This window comes from Rattus rattus, chromosome 1 (assembly GCF_011064425.1).
Source record: "Rattus rattus isolate New Zealand chromosome 1, Rrattus_CSIRO_v1, whole genome shotgun sequence".
NCBI classification, from domain to species: Eukaryota; Metazoa; Chordata; class Mammalia; order Rodentia; family Muridae; genus Rattus; species Rattus rattus.
Window position 1 is genome coordinate 113,997,350 of NC_046154.1, and position 25,225 is coordinate 114,022,574.

Genomic DNA, 25,225 nt, shown 5'->3' on the forward strand with positions numbered 1-25,225 from the left:
TTTGTTACTAAAAGTTGAATAATATGAAGAAAATTACATAACTACAACCCAATATTCAAAAATTCCGTTATAAAGATGATAAAGAATTTTTGGCTCATAGATATCTGCATTGCACTATTTGAAGAAATTACTATTTTAAATCATACATGTGGTTAGAACTCCAATGTTCCAGAATGTTAAATTTTTGGTAATTAGTAAGTATAGTCATATTTAAATTTACTGATATGCAGTAAAAAAATGGAGTAGGAAATAGGATAATAAAGTTAGATTTTTGTTAAAAATGATGAAAACAATGTTACTAATTCCAAGCCGTGACAGCCCTTTTTAGGTTGAAAAAAATTACTAAAAACCAAATTCCATTATTAGAAATGAAGATATTAAGCCTAGATTAAAAGATCCTAAAATTCTGTATGTTTCAGTCGTGTTCACAAAATTATTATAGAAAATTACCAACTAAATTTCTTAAAGACATTTAGTCTATATCAAGTGTAGCTACAGACTAAATTATACGTATTTTCATTTGAACAAGTCTGTCCATTCAAAAGAATACTGGCAGTTATCCTAAGAGCAATGCATGAGTATAATTCTTTTCAAAGCCACAGAGTATATAGACTTTCTATTTTTATTTTTCAATTAAGTTGTATTTCCTCAAAAATTGTAAGAGTTTTATGTAAAAAAGAACTGTAAAACTTATTCTGAATAGCCTTTCTTTAACCTATAGTGAACAAATGAAATGCAGGTCACACACTAGGGACCTGTTTCCCATGGAAAATCACAGTCACTTCTCTGATTTATAAGTTGTGTTAAAGATCAAAAATTAATCGTGTGGATCAAGTGTGGTATTGATAATTTAATATCAATTTGACTGATACTATTTAAAGAAAAGTCAGCGAGATGATTAAATCCTCATCTCCAAATTTGAGCCGGGGTGCTTGTCTGATTTCAAGTGACCTACACACTTTGCCAATATATATTCCCATGAATATGCCCATCAGTCAATGGCAGCAATCTATCAGATCCCATGGTGACTGGCAAGTGACAGTCATTTCTTAACTGACATTAATGAATAATAAATATAGGTGCCCTGCAGATTTATACATTTTGTTCTGTGCAGATTCCCCACGTCCAAAAGTTGACCTGACATTTTTTTTTATACATTAGGAAATGAACGTTAAGAAAAAGAAGAGGAAGAGAAGAATGAGGATGAGAAGGAAAACAGGGAACAGAAGTGAAAATGAAATGGCTACAATAGAGAAAAAAATCACACTTAATATGAGTGCTGGTTTACTCTATTTCATTTCTCAACAAGTGATCGAGTCCCAGTTTATATGAATTTAAATGAGCTATTTTTACAAGCTCTTGAATATTTATGCTCTATTAAAGAAATAACACTGCTGGCTGTCTGTGAAAAGGTGTATGATGACAGGGACACCTTAAAATGAAAGATCAAAAGAAATCGTGCCAGAGTTCCAACCTTGCCCCTTTAGTGTCCTCATTACCATTATTATTATTATTATTATTATTATTATTATCATCATCATTATTATTATTACAGAAGAAAAAAGCCCTCTCAATTCATCACTACATTCTTCTTTATTGTTAGCATCAATTCGCTTTCTCAAATTTCAACAAATGGCGGTTTGATGATACAGCTTTTGAAGACATAAGGCTCAGAGGGTTGCTTGTAAGGCGCTCATCTGCACATCTTGATGGAGTACTCATCCTGAGATGTCGATTCTGAGCTTACACAGAGCAGCCAAACGCCCCTACTGTTACATCAGGGACAAAAACCTACAGTGCAGAGCACAGCTCCGTGAGCATCTTACTGTTATAAAACAGGTTAGAAGACGAGAGATAGAAAGTTTACCTTGTGCTGACTTAATGGGTAATTTTCACTTTCCTTTATCACACTGCTTTCCTAAGTTTGATATCATGAAGCTTTGTAAATAACGAGTAATGTCGATGATTTAAAGAATGCATGGATTTTTATAAGAGACCCCAAGGAAGTGAGCTACTTTTCACAGCACAAAGGCACAGTGCCTTGCATGATTGTAGGAGCCTGTAATCCCAGCATTCAGGGAACAGAATCACTTCTATTTTCAAGTCAGCCTCACTGGCATGAAAAGACTCCATCTCAAAATAAAGATCAGTGATTATCCTCATCTCTGCAGAGGTGCATGTGTCTAGCACATACAGACCTCTGAGTTCAGCCTCTCACACTTTCAATAAAACATAAAAAAACACCCTAAAAAACAGATCACCAGTAGAGGAGACCTGTGTAAATCTCATAAGCAATGTGAGATAACAGAGTCCAGTTCTTTTATTTAAATACTAGTATGTTCAGAACTGGGCTATGACAAGCAAAATTATTGGCATAGAAGGAAAGCAAAATTTAAAATTCTTCCATTTCTTTACAAAGCCATATATTAAAATTCTCTTTACATATACTTACATTCTAATGAATGAGGACACAATTAGAAAAGGAAAGTGTACTTTTACTATTCAATTCATTTAATAGACAGGAGAGGCCAGGTCTGGTAATGTACAGCTAAAAATCCAAGTACTTGGAAGGGTAAGGCAGGAAAAATCTCAGGTTTGAAGCAAGGCTGAGCTACATTCCAGGTCAAACTCAGCTCTATAGTGAGACCCTGCCCCTCAAAAATAAGAGACTACCTTTCTCTGTATATGTATGGTTAGATGCACACACACACACACACACACACACACACACACACACATACATTTAAGATGATTGAGTGTATTTTTTGAAGTTTTAAACCATGTGATAGTGTAAGGAAATGAAAGTAACTGATAAAGTCTAAAACATTGTAAAGGAGCATGCATGAACAAAAGAAAGAAAAATCAGACTGAGGGGAGACATCAAGGAGCATTTACTTTTTCTTAATGAGGAGTGGGGGACACTGATGATGAAGAATGATGTCCCATGCACAGTCAACAGGGAATGGTTCTGTCATCCTGTCCGGGGATAATGCTACACGTGAAATTAGAAACCAGATAAGTGCAGAGTTCCTGTACTTAACTTTACACAAAATAAATGCTAGGCATCCTAATGTATTTAATTAACTATAACTAAGTAAAAACATTAAGGGAGGGCTGGGCCATGTAAGCACATAGGTTACCTTTTCATTGCAAACTGAAATAACACTTGTCTAGTTGGTCAGTTTTGGGAAATAGATTCTGATAGTTTTGGGATAGAGATTTTTCAAATGTCAAATTGCCATTCTGCCCTGAAAGTGCTGACCGGTCAAGTCTGAAGACTTTGCAGAGGAAGTGCATGTAGAGGGATAAATATCACAGCATCTCCCTCTCCCAAAGCCTAGGTGACTGACATTGTATGCGATACCCACTGATTTTACTTCAAAGAGCTTTTACATCCAATGGTCAAAATAATCAACTTGTGCGAATTGCTAATGGTGGCCTTCTTCTGCTAATCAAAACGCTAGCGGAATTTGTGGAACGCATAAGCATGAAATTCACTTTCTTCCTTAGCCGATACTTAAGCAGCTCCGATTTGTTACATATATCCTAGGAAACAATAAATATCTGCTAGAAAATGAGGGAAACGCGAATTTTGTAAACTTTCAGCTTGGCAGTTTACATTACCGAAGTAGTTTTATTTTGTTTTGTTTTTAAAGCGTGCAATACTTTAAACATACCTTAGAGGAATGTTTTGTTTGTTTTGTTTTGCTTTTTTTTTCAATTTATTTTGTGATTTGTAAGTGTGATTTCTACAGAGGAAAAAATAGAACTATTTGGTACTGATAGATTCAGGAATTAGTGCATAACAACTCAGACATCTAAAAATGAGACAATAAAGAGAAAAAATCTTATTTTTATGTTGAGTTATGCTTTTATTTTATTTTGTTGCTATATATATATGTATATATATATATAAAACAACACACACATATTCAACACATACACATACATACACACATGCACATATGGTTGTGTTTATTTGTGATGTGTGTGTATACACATGTATGTGTATATTTATGGAAGTACACATTTATGGACTGTGCAATTCTGAGATAAGTTTAAACAGAAAAAAAAGACCCTCAACAGTAAACTGTGACTTTACCTTTGAAATAGTCTTCAAAAAATGTTACATTATGAATGACGAAGCTACTTGTACTGTACATTTATTTTGACCTTTTCCTAATTTATAGTTCATGATCTTCAGGACACATTTGCATCCCATGAATTTATCAACCTAATTGTCTTGTAAAACATTATGTATTAAAGTACAAAATATCCATAAAAACTTCATGCTACAAATGTATTTTACTTGGGTGATTAAAGGGTATATATGTGTGTGTGTGTGTGTGTGTGTGTGTGTGTGTGTGTATATGTATGTATGTATGCATGTATGTATGTATACCTCCTCCCTCATATTACTTTTCCAGGAGACAGACGACCTAAGCAAAATAACATCTAACTTAGACAAGCTATGAAACGTTAGTTATTCCATCCTGTTAAAAGTAGGAGATACAAAGAAATATTTAAAGAATCCATTTGGTTTATTTGTTTAACCTAGCTATTAGTTTAAATTAACGTCATTAACATCATTAGGTGTAATTGTCTACATGGGAAGTGGTTCAGTTAATAACAGTAAACTACTATTTAAATAAACACAGAACATTTAAAGAACTGAAAATTTAGTGAGCCTCCCTAATATTTCATCTTTTTTTCAAAACAAGCATTTATTTTGTCCCAAAACTAACAGGACTATAATCTTTCAAAAACACTCTGCATAGCCACTTCTAAACCAAATACTCTCCTATGCTTTTCTTACAAAGAATGATTCTACAAAATAGAGAAATTTATAATAACAGATTTTTGTTAACCAACTTCAATAATAAATGGAAATACATAGTTAAATATTGTATCTCATCAATTCTTGTACATTATTAAAGTAAAAAAAAATCATCACAGGTTCTCCTCTCCAGATTTAGATTTTTCATAAAAGCTGAACAAACTCTTGCGATATGTTCTTTATGGCTTCACTCCAGCAGTTCAGGAGTGAGGGTCAGACCCCTAGAGGTGAGGGCAAAGAATTAAGTCCTAATTAGATGATACATTAAGTAGAATGCAGCATACTCTGGGTCCTTTCATGACTTCTATAATTTTTAAGATATCAGCACTGATATACAATATCGTTATTCAAAGTACATCATTTAAATGCACAAGCAAAATTTTTGTTCCTAGAAAATGCTGATATTTTAGATTTAGTCTATAGCATATTGATTCACATTTAATAAGTCTTAACAGTTTGTATTGTAGCTAAAACATAAAATGCCTGTAGATCATTAATTTGAACTAAACTCAAGGTCAAATTATTTTTACTGGATTTAGAAAAATCTATATGCATGGAACTGAAGAAACATCTCAGAAGAGCCTCAACTGTTCTTCCAGGGGACCTGAGTTCAGTTCCCAACACTTATGTCAAGAACTACCTATATGTCCAATTTCTACTTATCTAAAGGCCGTAGACCCTGCCAGCAACTGCATGCATGAAAACACACACACACACACACACACACACACACACACACACACACACACACACACACACAGAGAGAGAGAGAGAGAGAGAGAGAGAGAGAGAGAGAGAGAGTTAAATGAATATAAGCCTCACTTTTTAAATTCTGCATGTGAAAAAAAAAAATCTGTCTTTACCGTATTAACTTACAGAAATGCCCTAGGACACAAGTCCAACCCCAAATGTGTCAGATACCTTGCAGTTGATAGGCTATTTTAAATATTTTTTTCTGAAATTTTCCTCTCTTATTTATGCACTATAACCAGAAAGAACACTATACATTATATATCAGTGTGCAATTTTTCATAAAGTATTATTGCCCTAGAATAATTATCACACAGAAATCAGCAGTAGCAAATTATTTTATAGGTTATAATTATCTTAGAGAAAAGGGCTAGGAGTTGTATGGGGAAGTCATCTTAAACAGATCACTGATTTATATCAGGACTGCATGCCAGAAATTCAAGCCAATTTAAATTTCTACTAGATATATAAAAAGGCACCACAAATTTACTAAAGCTAGGTTAATCAAAAACGTTTGAAAATTATATGCTAATGCACAAATCATCAAAACCCGAATCGGATATCAACCTCACATTCCTGACTTCCTTTCATTATATCCCCTTTTCCTTGCTATTATATTTATTAAAAAAAATAACATTTCAATGAACAATTCATACATAGAGAGATGGCCAAAGGTCATAAAAAGCTGTATAATTTTAAATAACGCCTACAGGTGTTCTAATTGTAAACTGTGACATGAGTCAAATTTTAAGTATTATCATGTTTATCTATGCACAAAATAGCTTGATCAAGTATCTCTGGAAAGCACAGATAACAATTGATTGTTACGAGAGTAGCTAAAGACCTTGCAGATATTTATTCCATATCTGTGTATTGTTTATTGAAACATGTATTCAATAAGTAAAGGCTTTTATATGTTGAGAATTTGAAAATGTGAAAAGTATGGGGTAGTTAGAGGTATAAAATCCAAAATGAGAAATACTTTGATATAATACGGACTATAGATGTGTCTCCAATGACAGGGGTCAGAAAATTCATTTTATATTTTTAAATCTCTTTTGTCTGCATTCCATTAAAACAAATATTTTAAAGGTATAAATTGCAAGCAGGGAGATGTACCTGTACGTTTCTTAGTGCATAGTGACTATAAACACGGTTCAGACCTCAGTTTAGAAAATGTCCTTCGGGCTCTTAGCACCCCTCCCTTCTCAAGAGGCTGACCAGAGAGAAGAGGAGGCCAGGCCTCTATTTCATCAGAAGAAAGAAATGAGAAAGCTGAAAAGGAAGACACAAAAAGGGGGACAGGGAATGTGAAAGAGGAAAGGGACAAATGAACAGCGGTTCGCTAAGAACTACTTCCTCAGTCACGGAGCAGATCCCCCCTGTTTTCTAAGCATGTCCCCACCAGAAAAAAAGAAGCAACCCACTGGTAAAAAGCAGGTTACTGTAATTAGTGAGGTATAAACTCCTGTCAGAAGTCATGAAAGAGGCCACAGAAGGAGTCCCAGACGCTTTTCACGGAGAAGCAGGACTTCAGAAACTAACAGTGAGGTCACAGAGGTAGTGATGAGAACTAGGTTTGTTTTTAAGGTCAAACATTAAATCATGGGACATAGGGGCAGGGTGGGGGGAACAACCAGTTTTTAAGGCGGTGAGTGGGGAGTATCAGGAAAAAGGCAGCAATGCTTTCAGTGATAAATATGCACTGAAATTACAAACAAGCAAACAACCAAAAATGGGCATCCTTAAGGTGAATCGATATAAGTGCCAGTCTTAAAATAGGGGATTTCGGTAGGCAGCGAGCAGCACGAAGCTTCTAAGTAATAACAGAGCACTGCATATCAGTGTCTCACACACCACATTCTCGCTGCCACTTGAAGAACCGGGACAAAAGAAAGGTGAAAAGGACTTGGAATGTAAATATAGTGTGCTTAGGAAAACAGGAACAAATACTTTGAAATAGTCATAATGGGGGAAAATATTGCGGTTTAGATCAGCTTCCCAAATATTCTGAAATTCAATTAACATGATTTTTGCAACTGATGGAACTGATGTGGTCCTCCATAATTACTCAGGTACTCTGGGGACCCTGAAGACAGAGCAGCCTGATTAAAGAGCAGCCTCCCACTCTCTGGGATGGTGGGTCCTTATCCCAGCCTCTTCCTGATCCTGCTTCTCTACAGTAAAAAGTCAATGCGCATGAGCGAGAAAGACTGGCCAGCAGGCAAGGATACTCGCTTCCCAGGCTAAGAGTTTTAGTTCAGTTTCCTAACCTACATGGTAGAAGGAGAGATCTGACACCTCTAAGTTGTCCTCCGATCCCACATGTACTGTCGCACAGACAGGAACACACACACACAGAGGTGCGCAAAACAAAGAAATAATAAAATGTACACGCACATGACGCACATGCCTGAGACAAAGCATTGATATTGAAGCCAATTGTTATTACTTCAATTATAACGGTTTTGTTCTTCACATCAGGTAACAGTGCCTTTTGGGCTGAATGATACAGTGAAATCTCTAGCTACTAAAATAGTACCTGGGAGTGGCTGGCTATCTGTTAGCAACCAAAATTTAAACAAATAAAATCTATGAGCTGTTTTACCAAGAAACCCCAAATCACGCTCCTTTTGAATATTGTATAGTTTATGCAGAAACTAATGCCACTTGAGGAATATATATTCTGAAGACACACTCCTATTTAATCTCGTGTGAATTATATGATTACCTATAATTAATAATTGTGATTAGTTATGGTATAATTAATTATACTAATTATAATAAAGTTAATATTCTAGATATTTTTAATGCAGAGAGAACAAGATATCACCTCAAATCACTACACTCTATCAGAATTATAGTTATAGTTATAATTCTAGCTATTTCTCCCTAAATATGTTATACAGATTTTTACTTGAGATTTCATTCAAAAATCTTTAAAAGAAAATTCAAAATTTATATATAGGAACAGTGATATTTTAAGAACTAAGTTCGGTTGTGGTGTAAAACCTTAACGTTGGACATTTGAGTTATTTCTAATATTTCAGACACATACATTGTTTAAAATGAGAATGGATGAGTAAATGCTATTTTATTTTATTTAAATGCCCTTTGGTGTGTTGTCAGAGTTAGAATGCTATGTTAAAAGATAATATGCTGGCTGCAGCCTGAACAATACATGTTCACTTATTTATTGCCATAATATTTCTTTACCTAGTATTATATATAATACTGTATTATTAATACTATATATGATATATTATATATTATATATAATACTGTATTATTAATAATGATAACATTATAACTTCATTGATTATTTTTTATGTCCCAGATACTATTTCTAGGGTTTAACATTTATTATTCCATTCAATTCCTACAAGACCCCTATGAGGGAAGTACTATTTTTATTAGCCCCAATTTAAACTTAAGAAAATTAAAGTTTAGAATGTCCTACTTTAATCACCTGGCAAGGTGTGGATCCAGAAAATGAGGCTTCTATAATTTCTGCATCACAGCAATTTAACTTGTAATAGAGATTACACTTTTTTTCATAGTCATTTAGCAATGCAGTATATTTCAAAGACTCACTGGCTATCATGGAAATTGATGGTACAATTCATACTTGTGAAATTCAAGCATGGCCAAGGTTTTCAGAGTGTAAACAAGAAGTAATTTTAAATATTGCTAATATTTTTTATTCAAATGAAGTTCTACAATGGTATATGTTACAACTTTATATGCATATTACTAAAATGATAATTTTACTACCTTATCAAATGAAAAAAATAAGACACAACTGAAGAAAGTCCTCATAATAAAAACTATGTCTATACTTTTTGAATTTGTTTTTCAAATAATCACAAAAAAATTCCAAATTTTTCTTTCCAAAGAATGGAATTTGGCAATATAAACACACACACACAAAAATCAAATCTCTATAATAGTACCATGTTTTATAATTTTTATGGTATAAATTCTATGCTTAAGTCAGAAAGAACATTTTAAAAGCAAAGATCAGACGTCTGAGACAGATAATTACTTAGACGTTCTCCATAAACTAAGACGTGATCCTTTCTGCAGTCACTCAAACCTACACACTGCAGTCCAGAATGTATCTCTTGGAAGCATGTAGCAGAGTTGAGCAAAGACAGAAGTAAAATGAAGATCAGATCTGCTCATCTAACTGCACCGACTTAATAATCTCTCTGAGATCCAGCTTCTTGGTGGAGCTTCAGCATTAAATGAGAAATTGAAGGCCCAGTATTGTTTAACGTCTACTGCAAATTACCTAGAGCAATCCAGAAGAAATCTCAGCTCCAGATGTGCATAGTGAAAATCAGGCAAAAAAAAAAAAAAAACTTAAAATGCAAATATACTTCACAAAACAATTTTATAACCTTCCCATATTGCAAAATGTAATTTAAAAATGTAATTCTTTTAAAAATTGCTGTCCTTTCTTAGAAAAATATATTGGCTAGTTTTCTTTCACTCGAGTTTCAGTTTAAAGACAATTTTTCAAAAAGGATATTTGACAAGAAAAATCTTAAAATTGGAATTATGTATTTTAAAGTAATTGTAAGTGTCTGCTTTTAAAAGCCACAGTATCTGATTATTAAATAGAAATTCTTCATGTATTCAGGGATTTAAGAAACATGTGGCTTTAGGAACAGATTTACTTTTTTAAGCTCACAAAATAAACTGATATCAAGTAACAAAAAATGTGATCAGTTTTCACAGTTATTGACCTTTCCATTATCCTGCAACACACATTAGAATGACCCGCTAGACAGCCCCCCAGATAAACTAGGCTTTAAAGTGGCTAATCAGTCACATTTGGCTGGGGACATACCAGCATCCCCTCTCAAAACACCAGTGTCCCTCAGTACGGGACTGGATTTGTTTTCCAACTCTTAACAGGATCATTGAGAGGGAACAGAAGGAATATTAGAAAGGCAGGCCTGGATCAAATCCAGAGGCAAGCACCCTCACAGCCATGCACTGGAAACTTGCCAAGGAGCAGGGTTTCCACAAATGAGCAGAGTTCCTTCCTCATGTATCACCAACGCTTAAAACCCAAGAACATTTTTGTCACAGTTAATATCACTGATTTATAATAAGACAAACATAAGGGCAGATAGAGGCACTGTATTTCTTTATGCTTGTAAAAGCTGAATGCCTGATGCCATCTAATACATGGCAAAGTTTCAGATAGATGACTATGAAGAATTATCACTTTCGTTTCAGGTACCGAGACGTAGTTCACAGGTGATAGTAATTTTGGTCATCAAATGCAGTATTAACTCCTTAAGCCAAAAATAATTATTGGTGATTGTACCATGTTTAAACAAAACGGTTTGCATAGTTAGGGCAAGTTGGGGCCTTTACTTCATAGCAAATGGATCTTTAAACTATGGTGAAAGGTATTTGTGTTAAGTTTTCTATTAATATGGGTACAACTCAAACATTTCCTATTAAATAAAATAGAACAAAATGCATTGTACATTTCATTAAATATTTAAATCTTCAAAAAAGAACTGGAATCTTTAATATTATTTATCAGATAAATTTAATTGTGAAGTTTTATATATATATTTATTTATTTATAAAACTGATTTGTTTCTTTTTCCACATTTATAATTGTGCAGAATCTAAATTTTTCTTTCACACTAATTAAAATATTAGCATTATCTTGTGCTTTACAGAAAAAAAATGGACTGTTGCTATTGAAATCTTTAAATAATTTTGACAGTTGGACTCGACCTTACTTTTCCAGTGATTGTTAATGTCTACTAGGTAAAAACTCCCTCTTACATCTGATTAGCTCATTACAGAAACGATTCTGTTTATCCAGTAAGACTTCATTCCGCCAAAGGATGGTGGTCCCTCCTTGTATCACTTTTGTGGTTCTCATCGACGGAAATCTTAAGATTTTCTAATTGAGTGCTCTCCTGAGGAATGACAGCGGGGTCTGGATGGTGGGGCCCTAAGAGAATGTTGTGCTTGTTCACCGACCTAAGCCAGCAGAAGCTCCACGTGTTGGTTCTGAGTTCACTTTACAGCGTTATCTGCCCTGCAGATAATAACTAAGTGCTGGGGAGGAAACACTTTATATCTGTCCTAATCCATTGCATGCATTCAGCAGTTCAAACACGGGTGAAACCCGTAAGAGCTCAGCTTTTATGTTTATGTCAAAAGAGGAGATATTAAATAAATATTTAAAGGGTTTCTAAAAAGCAAAACAAACAACCAAACAAAACAACAGGTCTCCTTGTACATACAGCCTTGTGTCCTGATGTACTCCATGGCAGCCTCAGGCTTGTCCCAGCTTGCTTAGGATACACCTTTCTTACAGTCCGTATAGTTTTGATGCAATATTAAATTTAAGCCAACACAACTAAATTATTATTCCAGGTTATATTGAATACTGATAATTTCAATTGTACATGTTTTCTTTTATTTCTTGGAAACTCAGTATGTAATTTCTAATTATAATGGGTCTCAATTTAGAATTGCTATTTTAAAAAAAATCCAAAGAATCATATGTACTTAAATAAATGTTCAGAATCATAACTTAGTTTTGTTTCTTCTGTTTGTTTTGAGACAGGATTTCACCATGTAGCTCTGACTGGCCTTGAACTGACTATGTAGACTGAGCTGTGCTTGAATTTGGAAATACAACTGCCTCTGTCTTCAGAGCCCTGGGATTAAAGAGGGACACCACGACTCTTGGTTTCTGAAATCTAAATAGTTTTAGATTATTATTTATTCTTTTAAAAGTCTTCTAAGTTTTTTGGGGGGAGGAATAAATGTGCTTGACATATACCAGGGGCAGCCTGTTACTTTGTGGGAAACATGTAAGTCTAACAATGAAAAATTGTTTTGTTAGGATGATCCTTCCTTTGTGAGCAAAACTACAATAGTAATGTTGCTTAAAAAAACGCAGGTTCGAGATTTAGAAAATGTCAAGTTTGAATATTAGACTAACACAAAGTTATTAACATAACAGCAAGCTATCTATTTGCTTTTCCTAGGTTCCTCTTTCCATTGTATAAAGCAGATAGGACAAGGTCACCTACTTCATCAAGCAAGCTAATATAGGGGAAACACAAGGATGAGTACCCAGAGTAGCTAATGGAAATGTATTTAGTTAGAACAATTATTAGCTATAGTCATCTCTAAACTAACCACTCATTGCAAATAGTTAAATGATGTTGCCACCCCAGCAGTACAAGAAATACATAAAAGTCATTTTCATAGTGTATATTATATTTGTAAGTTAATAGTAACATAAGTCCTATAACTGCATAACCATATAACTTTATATATATATATATATATATCTAGATTGAAAACTATGGTACACATGATTTTATTTTAAATAAAAAATAATGGCCTATAGTTAATCACATAATGCTACTTAATAGAAAATTGTTTTAAAATAAAAGGCTTACTGAAAATATATGCTATTACTTCCAAAACCAAATATGAACAACTCAATTGTTATATCGTCATAGTTCAAACTTTACTTCAGACCCCTTCTACAGTATGATCCACCACTCCAGCATGACATATCAGGAGAGCACCCATTTTTCTTCTTCACTCCAGAAAAGCATGACATCATTGGCAAATGTAAGTAATTAAGGAGATGAAACGGTGCTGTCACATTAAAAATCCCCTTATTTATAAGTGACAATTCTAAATATGTGTGCTATATTTGCTAAGACTTTGAGAATAGAGCTCATCTTTTTAAGCTCTTGTTCCTTCTATTTTTGTGCTAATCAAAGGCTCAGAGGATCAGGGTTAAGAAACAGGAGGAATCATATCTCATAGAATCCCCACTGACATTCCCTCAGTCTTTCCTCTGGAAAGCCCACTTGCCTGATGGCCTCTTGAAAACCTCACAGTTCACTGCGAAACTTCCATCCATGCTAGCAAATGTGTTAAATGTTACAAATAAAATTTACTAACAATGCCTAGTAACACCAATATCTGTTGCATACCAGCAGGGAAGATACAACTATAGGTAGTCATCGTGTTTAGTAGTGACTTTTAGAATGAACTGGGCGAGTGGCATAAAAGATTTACTTATTTGAACAGTCATTATTGCATAAAATATCTAATAACTAAAAATTCAAAGAATTTTAATAGCAAATATTACTTACGTTCACAAGTGTCCCCTTTTTGCTGATAGCCTGCTTTGCAGATACATTTTCCAATGGGTACTAACCACTCTCCTTCTGCACTGCAATGCATCCTGGGTGAATTTTCTGCCTCTTCCTCGGCACTGCTGACACATGTCCCACGGACCTCAACTAAGGAGGAAAATTCTGAACCAGTCACTGTATCTGGAAAGACAGCTAAGTTCTCAATAATGGACCAGCACTTCTTGTAGTATACTTTGACAGAAACCAATGCTATGCAAGCCCCTACATCCTGAAAGGCAAGATAGAATCCCTTTTTGGACAAAGGTCCAATCTCTCTCACCTCAGTGTTCAGCTTCATCTTTCTTTCACCAAGGTCACCTTGTGTAAAACTTTCATCTGCAGCAATGGTGTCTATTTTAACGTAAAGGTTTTCTCGTATATTCCTGCCGGTGTCGTAGTCTGTTTCATAATAGTACAAATTAAAGGTTTCCTTGCAAGTTCCCAGGACTCCGGGAAGACTATTACAATCCCTCAAGGTGAATTTCAATTCTACAAAAATCCTTTGTGCGTTGCCTTTAGAAATCCAGTTAGTCCGAAGCCAGTTGTTCTGGTTGGGCTCCATGACCTGGCATACCTGGTATGTTCTTATTGGTGTGTAGTTCTCATCCAAACCACTAATTTCTTCCCACTGTAAATTTTTTGAAAAAGAGGGAAAAGGGGGTTCATCAGTCTTTCATTTTAAAAAAAAAAGATACATTGTATTTTCCAAATAAGATGAATAAACAGGGAACCCCAAGTATGGATCCCTGGAAGTCACCGATGGTAGAGTTCCAACTCTGCAGTACCTTGGTGAGCATCGCCGGTGTTTCAACATACAAAGAACATTTCATTTTGTTTTAAATCTGCTATGAGAGCACTAATATCTCTTTTTCATGTTTTGAAGTCTGCAGTCTCTAGTGAGACGACAACATGCTAAGGCTAATGATTATTAAAATTACCCCTCAAAGCACACAGATGCAGAGGAGAAGGACTGATAACTCAATTGACATTCTAAGTGGCAGTAGCATTCTCAAATTCAGAGACGCCTGCAAGCATTTAGAACAAGATTCCAAACGCACTGAAATGTAGAAACATTGAACAATGTGCTGCAATTCACAGTGTGGCATATTTTGCAATTTTTTTTTTTGAAAACGAGATGTAAGTAAGAAACATTTAAATCTTTTACAGAGGTACTTATTTTTTCCAGCATCATTTTAAAATTGTACATAAAACCATATATAATTATCAAGTGGTTCTGAAAGGAAAATTCACTCGTACAAACAAATTGTTTTCAGCGGACAGCCAAAGATGCATGGCAAATTAGCAAGCTATGCATGAATGGTTTTAAAACGCCCATTTATCTTGTGATGCAATACATTCTACAAGTGAATTGATTTATACTCATTCACAAAAACATGGGGCAGATAGTTCAGCAACAAATTTAAAGATGACCAAGTCATGTTTATTATTTACTGCTCATAGCAAATAAGGTCCACATGTCCAAGAGTTTTAAAGGCTTCAGCAATAATTATTCACACCAATAGTTATTCTTATCTTCTCTTACTAGGATTGAAAATTTTCCCAACTCACAGTATGATATCTGAATAATGAAACTGTTATAGACTTACACTCCTTTCCTCACTTAGAAATACTAGGTACAAAATATTGTGTATTTTAAGTCTGAAGCCTCCCGGCATCTGATTATCTAATCTATTAACTCAAAGAATGTAGATGAAAACCATGCAAAATACACATTTGGAAATGATTTTCATTTGTAAAACCTGATCAAAGTATCCATTAATTCAAACCCACTTCATCAACTTACTGTGTATTTCTAAAATCATTTTTATAAAATTAACAAAAATGAAGAATATGGCAAATCAGAAATGTCTCAAGGAGGAGAGAGCTATGTAGTATTTAGTACATTTTTATTTTAACAGCTTAATGCTGCCAAAGGTCCTCAAAGGGGGAAGAATTGATTTTCATGCTATGCTTCTTGGCACAGTTTTTTCACTGCATAACACTGTGCATAGTTTCCATTTATTTCCTGAGTTATCTGCTTATAGTCTACTTGTATGTAACTAAGAAATAATCTCAAATTCCTCCAGTGATAGATAGATTTATGTCTCCTAAGCTGACTGAAGTTATTAAAAGACAGAAAAGAACAGTTATGCTGTCTACCAAAGCACCCAAGTTAAATGTGCTCTCTGACCATCCCTCAGCTTAGCAATATCAAGACTGATTATTCGAAGGACTAATCTCAAGTATTCACTCATTTAATTTTGAGAGCAATTACATTATTACAGATATGAGAGATCAATGCTGTTGCCCATGAATTAGTGTATTTTCAAGAAATCCATGACAGGAAACTCTCACTATTTGATATTTATGTCATGGTTTCATTGCAACAGCTTTTCAGAGTCAAAGCGTTCAACAAATGACACACTACTGGGATAGATGTCTCAATTCGCACTGGATTTTATAAATATTGCACAATATTTTTTATAAAATTATAAAAATATTTTCTCCTTGCTCAGCAAAAATATTGCTTTATGTAAGAACATGTGAATAAATCTGTCATATAAGGAAAATGCTTGGGATCATATTTTTTTACACATATTATTGATTCTTAGACACACACACACACACACACACACACACACACACACACACACGGTTAAAGTTTAACTCAAGATTCTCTGGACTGATAAACTGCTCATTTGAGTCCAAGATAACAGTGACAGTCATAATTCATCATGTTGTGGATTACATGGATGAAGTACTGCAATCATTTATCAGTTTACTTCTTCTCAGAGATAAAAACCATCTTCTGAATCTATTTACTTTAATTGATGGATTGTAGAAAATGGACTGCATCTGTCATTGGCAAGAAAGGTATTTATTTGTTTTTTAACCACGAACCTCTTTCTACAATAATATCTTCTAGTGAAAAAAGGAATTCACACCCAAGGAAGTACCTCAAATTCATTCGACTTTTGGATTACGTTGGTAAATTATCTGTCACTTTACCATAACATCCTATGACCAATACAGATAATTAGAATATGATCTCAGGGAAAATTTCTCAGACTTTAATGTAACAGAAACTCTGAATATTTTAAGCACGCTTAAAACTTCTCATTTTTGTATTAAACTGGAAGTTCTCCCAGTGATTTTTCAGCTAATGTTATACTGATTCTATTATTTTGTTTCTGGACTTTCATTTTTATTGTAAAATCAGTTGAAAGTGTTTATATCTTCATTGATATCCCGTGCCCCCATTAATCCCAGATTTCCTTGTGTGTTAAAGAAAAACTTAAGTAATTAGGGAGGTTCTTTCTCATAGTCCACTGGCTTTATCAGAATTGAACAATTTGTTCTAGCTCACCATCAGAAATAACTCATAAAGATGATGTTGAACTACATTTAAGTAAGATATCTGTATGAATATATTAAAAATGGTTAAAAATTAATGTTCTATGTCAGTTTAGACAGACTTATTTAATGTTAAGTCCTGCTCACTCCAGCTGGATTTTGCTGTAATGTGGATACATTTCTGCCATTAGTTTTGGTTAATAACTGCAGATAGTACAACACAAATATTAAGAAACTAATATTTTATGGCAAATCTTATGTCTCAATATTCTCTTATAGGTCTTTTTTTGTTACACACTGGAGTCTACTTTGGACAATGTCAAGGTTATTTTTAGAAGATGAAAACAGGTTTCATACTGTTTTAAAGAATTACACAGATTCTACCTGGCGATTATGACACAGGAGCATAAGGCAACTGCAGAGGCTTAAGTGAGTTAGGGAAAAGAATAGTCCCTGTAATTAGCAAGCATTTAGAACCTGAATGTACAGGCATGATTGATACGACTCAAAAAAAAAAATAATAAACCTCAAAGACCCTGGGCTTGGATTATTTTCCCATTTCTCAAAGTTCAAAGTATACGTTCTCTACTTTGAGAATCCAGTATCTCAAGTAGAAAATAAAACACTGAACAAATAATATTAACTTTTCAGCATTTTAAATGTATGGGCGTGACTAGCTCCTCTGGGGAAAGGTTTCTTATCTTCCTCTGAACAGATACGATCATACTGTATGAGGTCTGTACTTACCCCACTGGGTGGAGAGGAAATCCATTCCAATTCTGTTTGTTGTGCTTTCGAGTCCAGTAACAGTACTGAAAAAGAAAAGGTTTATTTCCAATGTTACCAAAAAATTAAACACATTTCTAAACACCTCACGATAATCTATTTTTTTTTTGATAAAATCGCTACTTGATGGCTTAAGCCATTTATATGAATGATTTGAGCAGTGAACAGCCACATAATATAGGCATAGTAAACATTCTGGAGGGGGGAATATATTAAATTATACATGCACTTGGCAGCCTCTAATTAAAATATAAAAGCAAATTTTCAGTGAAACACTAACACGAAAATGAGTGTAGAAAGCTAAAATCAGATACAGTGGATGTGCAGTAATAACACCCAATAGCTTTGGAAGTCAGTGAGTTCTCTGTTTCAAGACACAAACCTACTAAGATATAACCCCTTCACTACTATTCAGCCAGGTTCTACTTTTCAATATTCTACCAGCAATATTTCCTATCATTTCTTGACAACTGGAGTTTAATGTTTAAAGGGGAAAAAATCTTATAGCAATTTGTTTTCAATCAATATGAATACAGAAATGTTAAATCCATGTTAAGCAATGTTACCATGAGAAACAAGTCTCTGTTATCTATAAGTTGTGCTTTTGAACTAGTCAAGCTTCCATTCATATATATATATGTACATATATATACATACATATATAGATATACATACATATATGAAATTTTAAATTGGATACATTTCAACATAGTCACTACTCTCTAAGTGGCTTAATCTCCAAGCTGACTTCTACAAGCAATTGTATTCCATCTTTAGACTACCAAAAACATAATTAATATTTATGAAAATTGTGATTAAAGTATTATTTGTATTAATGGAATAATTCATTAGAATGTTACCTGTAATAACACATTATGCTTTCAGTTGCTTATGATGTTGCTCTAAGATAATTACTCTTATCAAATACTTACCGACCGAATTGATTTTAGAGTTACATGGCTTGGGTGTTTTAAAACAATATACCTGACTCTCAGAATCATCACAAATGACCCACTGGTACAGAAATCATCGTGAATATTCTTTACATATGCTTAATATCACCTCAAGGAAACTGTTCACATTTTGACTTGAAAATATGTACTCATATAAACTTCTTAATATTGAAACATTTCCAGACTCCGATTTTAAAATGTGTGTGCTTTGTAAGGTAAAGAAAACGACAGTGTTAGGAGACCAAAGATGAGTAGACTTTAACTCTGTCTCTTCACCAGGAGTTAAAGTTCTCCCCAGTAAAAGAAAACAGATACAAAGACATGAGGTTGGTTTTAGTGTAGTACATTTGAAATTATCAGGGAGGGGGGATCGACTCCCTTTCAATTAAAAATACAAATCACTTAAAAAATTTCAATTTCTGTTCTAACTTGGAACACCAGTAAGTCGTTGGAATAGTGTATTTAGAAGCACAGTAATTGTGAAAGGATTGTTTTACCTTGAGGAGGATGAAGGCTAAGGAAACAAATTCAAGTCACAGAACTCTCTTTTGGAATTTATTGTGGGGGATGGGGAGCTTTTATATTGACAACACCCAGTGGATTGTAAACCTACGTGACCTTCTGGGGTTAGTTTTAAGAATGAAATAAACCCTGCGATTATCCTTTCCTGCTACTCCTTTACCCCTCAGCTACCTGCTGGCCAGCAAGTTAGCAGAGAAATTGGCAAATCAAGAGGAAGTGGAAGGTGGCCACCGAGCTGGTGATGCTTTCGGAGGCTCTGGAATGCTGAATGCAATCGCCCCGAGAGCGGCTTCCTTTTCGACTCCATCACCGAGCCTGCCTTACCGCGCGCCCCGGAGAAGGCGCAGGGCAACTGGCCGCTATTAGGGGGTCCAGGGCCGCGGCAAATGCCGCGAGCCGGGTGGCTCCGGTGCTGCCCGAGCATCGGGGCGGGGCGGGGCGGGGCGGGGCAGCCAGACCGTTGCGCCCGCCAACCTAGCGTCCATTACACTTCCAGACCTGGGACTCCAGGGAGCGGGTGGCGCCCAGCCTGGGCTGGAGTCGCCAGGAACAGACGGGCTTTCGGGAAGCGCCTCCTCTGAGGGCGCGGCGGCGGTCGTACTGTCGGGATGGAAAGCAGCAGCGGCAATTAGCCTCTACGTTCCCGGGCCACTCCAGTGGCGCTAGGGAACCGGGAAAGGGGACCCGGGAGGTCAGTCACCACCCTAGCTGCCCTAGAGGCCGCGCACCTGCTCACGGCGCTGCCGGCCAAGCTCTTTGGTTGCCGTGATGCCGCGGGCCACCTTCGGGTAGCAGCGCTCAGGGAACGCCACTGCCTGATTGCGCGCCCGAGCGCCCCGAGCGTCGCCACCGAGAAGTCGGGCGCGTTCCCACCACCTGCCTCTTAAACATCTCGTCTGCATCTAAAGAACTCGGGCTCCGAGCATCAGAACCCTCTCCACGTAGCACCGGAGGAGGAGAGCAAGAGAGGCCTGCTGGCTGCAGGCACCTCTCCCCCTAGTGATGCAGTTATTTATAGCTCAAACTCCTGCTGGAGTCTGCCAGAGCTCGCGCGCGCCGCTTCGCCGTGCGGGGCAAACTTTTCCTCAGATCCCGCTATTCCGGAGGAATCGGGACAAGGTGGCAGGGTGTCTGTTTCTGGTCGCCAAAGTCAAGAGGCCTGAAATGTGTTTGGTGTTTGCTGTGTGTGTGTGTGTGTGTGTGTGTGTGTGTGTGTAGCAGACGCTGGTCCACCTGCATACATAACCATCAGCTCAGAGGCACGTTTTTCTCTGAATGGATTCAGCGTCAACACAGACTGCAGATGTGCAAAGTGGGGTCAGAAGGTCAGGCTGTTCCAAAGTAGGATACTGCACCGGGTTGGGGACGTTGAGTGACCGAAGAAGGGTGGACGAAGAGAATAAAAAAGAACCGCGTGAAATCCTAAGTTTTAGGAATAAAAGAATCGAGGACCAATATGCCCCCTCCCTTTGGTACTGCCATGACCTAAATCTAACAGATCTCTCTTCCTCCACACCCCCGAACAGGCTTCTAAAGTATCCAAGAAAATCCACCTTGGAAACGCAAGCGTGTCAGATGAGGTACCGGTATTGTGACACCGCTTTAGCAGCAAGACACTTCCTTTGACAGGATTTATTTTTCCCCAGCTCCAACTACAGGCACCGAAAGGTATTTTACCTTTTGCCAATGGTTCAAAGGAGACGCAGGGAAAAATACCCACGTACAGGCGTATCCTGTGGTCAAAAGAAGCCTCCCCTCGCGTACCAGAACTCGTCCCCAGAGGCCAGGACTGGCTACTCGGACTCCCAGAGTACCGGACCTGGGCCAAGTGACTGGAGACTTCTTACTCTGTGGCCTCTCAGTGCAGACTGCCGGCTGCGGCCAGTCCTCCCGGCGGCGGGTCGAGCTCCGGCCCCGCGCGCGCTGCCTCCCCTCGCGGCCGCATTGTTTCGAGCGGCAGCCGAGCGCCCACCGCAGGCCCGCGCCGCCGCCGCCGCCGCCGCCGCCGTCGCCGCCGCCGCCGCCGCAGTGAGCGAGTCGGCAGGAGCCCGAGCGCTCGCAAGCTACCGAAGTCACGGTCCCTCCGGGGGAGGCTGGGGGCGACGCGGAGCTCCACTCCCCAGGTTTCGAACCAACTCTCCCTGTGGCGTCCACCGCAGGCCGACAGCAAGAGAAGGACCAGACGCGGCGGTTGGAGCCGAAGACCCGAGACGCCGGATGCCAAGGAGCTCGCTCGCCCGTCAGCCTCGCCACCACGGCCCCCCGGGCTGCCCCGGCTGCAGAGCGCGCGCCCGTCCCTGGCCACCCCTTGGAGCTCGGGGCCCCGACTAATCCCGGCTCGTCGCCGCCGGTCGCTCGGAACTGAGGGCGGGGAGGGGGCGGGGGTCGAGGGAGGGTCGCCCGGCGCCGGAGGCGCGGCGGCCAGCGCCGCGGACCCGTCGGCTCGTGCAGGTAGACAGCGAAATAAATAAGTCAGAACAAACTTTGCTTTCCTCTGGCCTTACCTTCCTTCGCAGCCTGCGCCTCCCCCGTGTGTGCAAAGCCAAGCAGCCAGATGTAACACAAAATAATCCACGAAGGGTACCGAGTTTGAACAACCATGGTGCATGAGCAGGTTTGATTTTTTTTTTTTAGGCTGCAGTTGGGTCGCAGCTCTTTAGATGCTGTTTGCTCCGAAGTGGGTTATTATTGTTGTTATTATTGCGCTCCTCGCATCGATCCCCTTCTGGGTCCCAGGCCGGCTGCTCCTCGTTTAATTTCTCTTTCACCCCCTCCGGTTCGTTCGCACCGTGTTTGCTGCCTGCAAGTCTCCGACTGCAGACCGGCCGCTTGCTCCACACTCCAATAATATCAATTAGGGGGGGAGGGGGCGGGGCTCCGAACCCAGAGCCTCCGCCACTCCGACTGAGTGGCAGACGCAGCCCGCCTGCCAGGCGGCGATTCCCAGGGCCTGGGGGGCGGGTCCCTACGAAGTGGCCGCCTCTAGCTTGGAGGCGGGGTCCTGAGCAGGAACCAATCAGCGCCGAGCGGAGTCGGGTTGCGAGTCCAGGATTCCCTCCCAAATCGGTTGCGGGGAAAGCGGGGATTGAGCCGCTTTAGGCCAGCGGCGTGCAGTCGGGAGCACTTAGCTTTTAGCTACTGCAGCTTCACTGAGCTGGATAAACCCGAGAATAACTCTCCCGACTCACACTCCTGTATATAGCAGTGCTGCTCAACGTCTTCTAAGAAGGCAGAGGCGAAGCAACCTTCCCTCAACTACCAATCACCGACCTCACCCCGAACAGTGAAATTGAGCTATGCTTTTAGAACGCCTTTACTTTTTTGTTAGCTACCTCTGCGGGTCGCATAACTTTGGTTTTCTGCATTTTTTTTTTTTTTTGCAAAGTTTGAACTTCTCCTGTTCTGTAACTCGAGACACACTTTTAGTTAAGACTCCCCTCAAACTCTTGAGGTATAAAATGAATCAAAAGTATTTTCCCCCCCAAACAATGCTTGCCAGAGTTTGTAACAACCCATGACAAAAGAAACAAGGAAAGTGGGGCTGGAGAAAGGAAGTCTTTTGTTTTATGCTCGGCTCTTCTCTTGCTCTATCTTCAGTTTCTCCCCGGGCAAGTAGGACCTTAGAAAATGTTTCCTGTCGATTTTTCTTATATGCTTCTCATTTTCTGCGGTCCTTCGTAGATTGCCCCACTTGAATTGTTTTCCATTTCGCTGTGTAAATAATTTTCAGTTTTAAAGAAAGCCGCCAGGTACTAAATTCTCATAGTCATTCCTTCTACTTGGGCAAACATTTACTATTTTCTGTAGTTAGTCCATAATTATTCTGTAATTATCTTTCTTTAAAAAAAAAAGCTAAGAATAAAAATGTAACCAACATTTCCACTTGAATTCATCCAACCCGAGCTTCAAGGATAAGTGGGTAGAGAAATCTGTTTTCTATTAGGCAGTCTTGCATACTTAGCAAGCAAGAGGTGGTTGGCATTGTAAAATGAAAACCTTAAAGATGTAATGGCCAAATCATCTATGTCAAGGTAGATAAGTACGTCATATTTTAAGACGATTTTGCCTCTTTATTGTTCTATATTTCTTTCTTAAGGAAAGAAAAATGAAAAAAAAAAACATTCATTGATGATCAGCCTTTATTCCTGATGGACAAAAAGTTCAACCTCGACTTACTGATTGACCTCTGGAAATGTGTGCTGGATCCTCTCTGACATGTGCAGTAGGGATATTGTAAATAGCAAGAGATAAGAGCCCCCAGACACTGCTCTTTTTATGCTTTTCTTCTGTTGCTTGACTTGATTAATATAATTACACCAAAAAAGGAAATGAACTTTTGCTTCATTTCTAATCACATTGCTTCTATCGTTTATATATTAAATTTTGCGTATTGCTAGCCATTAGGTCTATTGAATATTTTAGAAATTATGCTTAAAAGCATCTTAAGTGCCCTTTAAAAGATGCATAGAAAATGAAAAAGGCTTAATAGATTAATCTTGGAAGGAGACAAAGCACTGTAGGCAAGGCACACTGGTTACAGAGAAGACGAAGCCTTATTGACCAAAACAGATGCAATCAGGATAAAATTGGAAGCTCACAGTCAGAATTAAAGATGTAACTCTCTACACTTTAACCTTTGAAAACTCACAAAATCACAAGATCACATGTGTTAAACACTTCCTCATAGTCAAAATAAATTTTCCAAGATTTCAACATTTTCTCTGAGGTCTCGTCGTCCTACATTGCCACCAAGACAGATAGCTTCGACAGTTTAAAATACCCCTTTCAGAAGATGACTGCAACTCAGGGATAGGAATACAAATTCTTCCCCATTAAACCAGGAAGCTGAGAAGGAATGTATTGTTTCCCCTGAGGAGTATAAGTAGTGGAGAGACTCCTGTTTGCATACCACTCTTCCCAGCAGACACAGGTACAATTAGAGCCACACCCTTATTTTTAAAGATGAAAGTTCCAGATTAACTGCTCTTGTGCTGGGCTGCTAACATTCTCCCTGCAGAGCAAGGCAATGATGTTCATTTCTAGGACCACCAACCTTCTTTCTTTTGTGGTATGTAGATATATTGATAAAGAAAGAAAGGATACTGAAATGAGAATGCGTGACAGTGAAGAAGAGAATGTTCAATGTATAATGTTTTATAGCATGCCTTAATATTTAAATTTATATAATATTAAAGCATAATTTATAAATAGCATAGCATATATGACTCTATTTTTATGTAAAGCTAATAAAATTAAACAGTCACAAAAGATTCCATGTTTTAAAAAGATGACATAATAAATGTTCTTACATCTTTTAAAAATAGTTTAGTTGGATACCTGTTTTATACATACTATTTCTTTAGTAAATTTTAGGAATTAATGTTGTGCATACACAAAGTGAATTAAAAACAAATTCATTTTATTGAGCAACACCAATGATGTACAAAACTAACATGTTTGACAAAAACTAGAAATTTTGAAAATTCTTGTATTTTTACTCATTGTCTTTATTTACTCATTCTGAATTGCTGTTGCTAAAATCGTCTATCTCAAGTTCTAAATTTTAAATCCATAGGAATGAACAATAAGATCTTGTTTTTGTGTATCTTCTTTTTGAAACATTTACCATAAAGGCAAAATAGAAAGAATTTTAAAAATATGCCTGTCTTCAAATACAAAAGCAGTGTGGAATTTTATTCAGTTTGCATCATTTCTCTAATACTTTACTAGTAATCACACATAATTATAAATACATAAAAATTAACATAACTTAAGTCATCTATTATTCCATTATTCTATTATTCCAGGTGAGA

General features: G+C 37.4%; 1 protein-coding gene across 4 annotated transcripts in view; it reads right to left on the reverse strand.

Moving 5' to 3' along the window:
• Epha7 (EPH receptor A7) overlaps positions 1 to 22,283 on the reverse strand; it is a 155,093-nt gene extending 132,810 nt beyond the window's left edge. For 2 of the 4 annotated variants that reach the window (XM_032904956.1, XM_032904949.1), the window contains exons 1-3: positions 21,917 to 22,283; positions 17,899 to 17,963; positions 13,756 to 14,425 (exon numbers count right to left, since the gene is read on the reverse strand). In XM_032904956.1, the coding sequence (XP_032760847.1) occupies positions 13,756 to 14,425; positions 17,899 to 17,963; positions 21,917 to 22,013 (832 nt within the window). In that variant the 5' untranslated portion in view covers positions 22,014 to 22,283. The remainder of the gene's footprint in view (positions 1 to 13,755; positions 14,426 to 17,898; positions 17,964 to 21,916) is intronic. The other 2 variants (XM_032904972.1, XM_032904964.1) reach the window with 2 other exon arrangements.
• Positions 22,284 to 25,225: the final 2,942 nt, after the last annotated feature.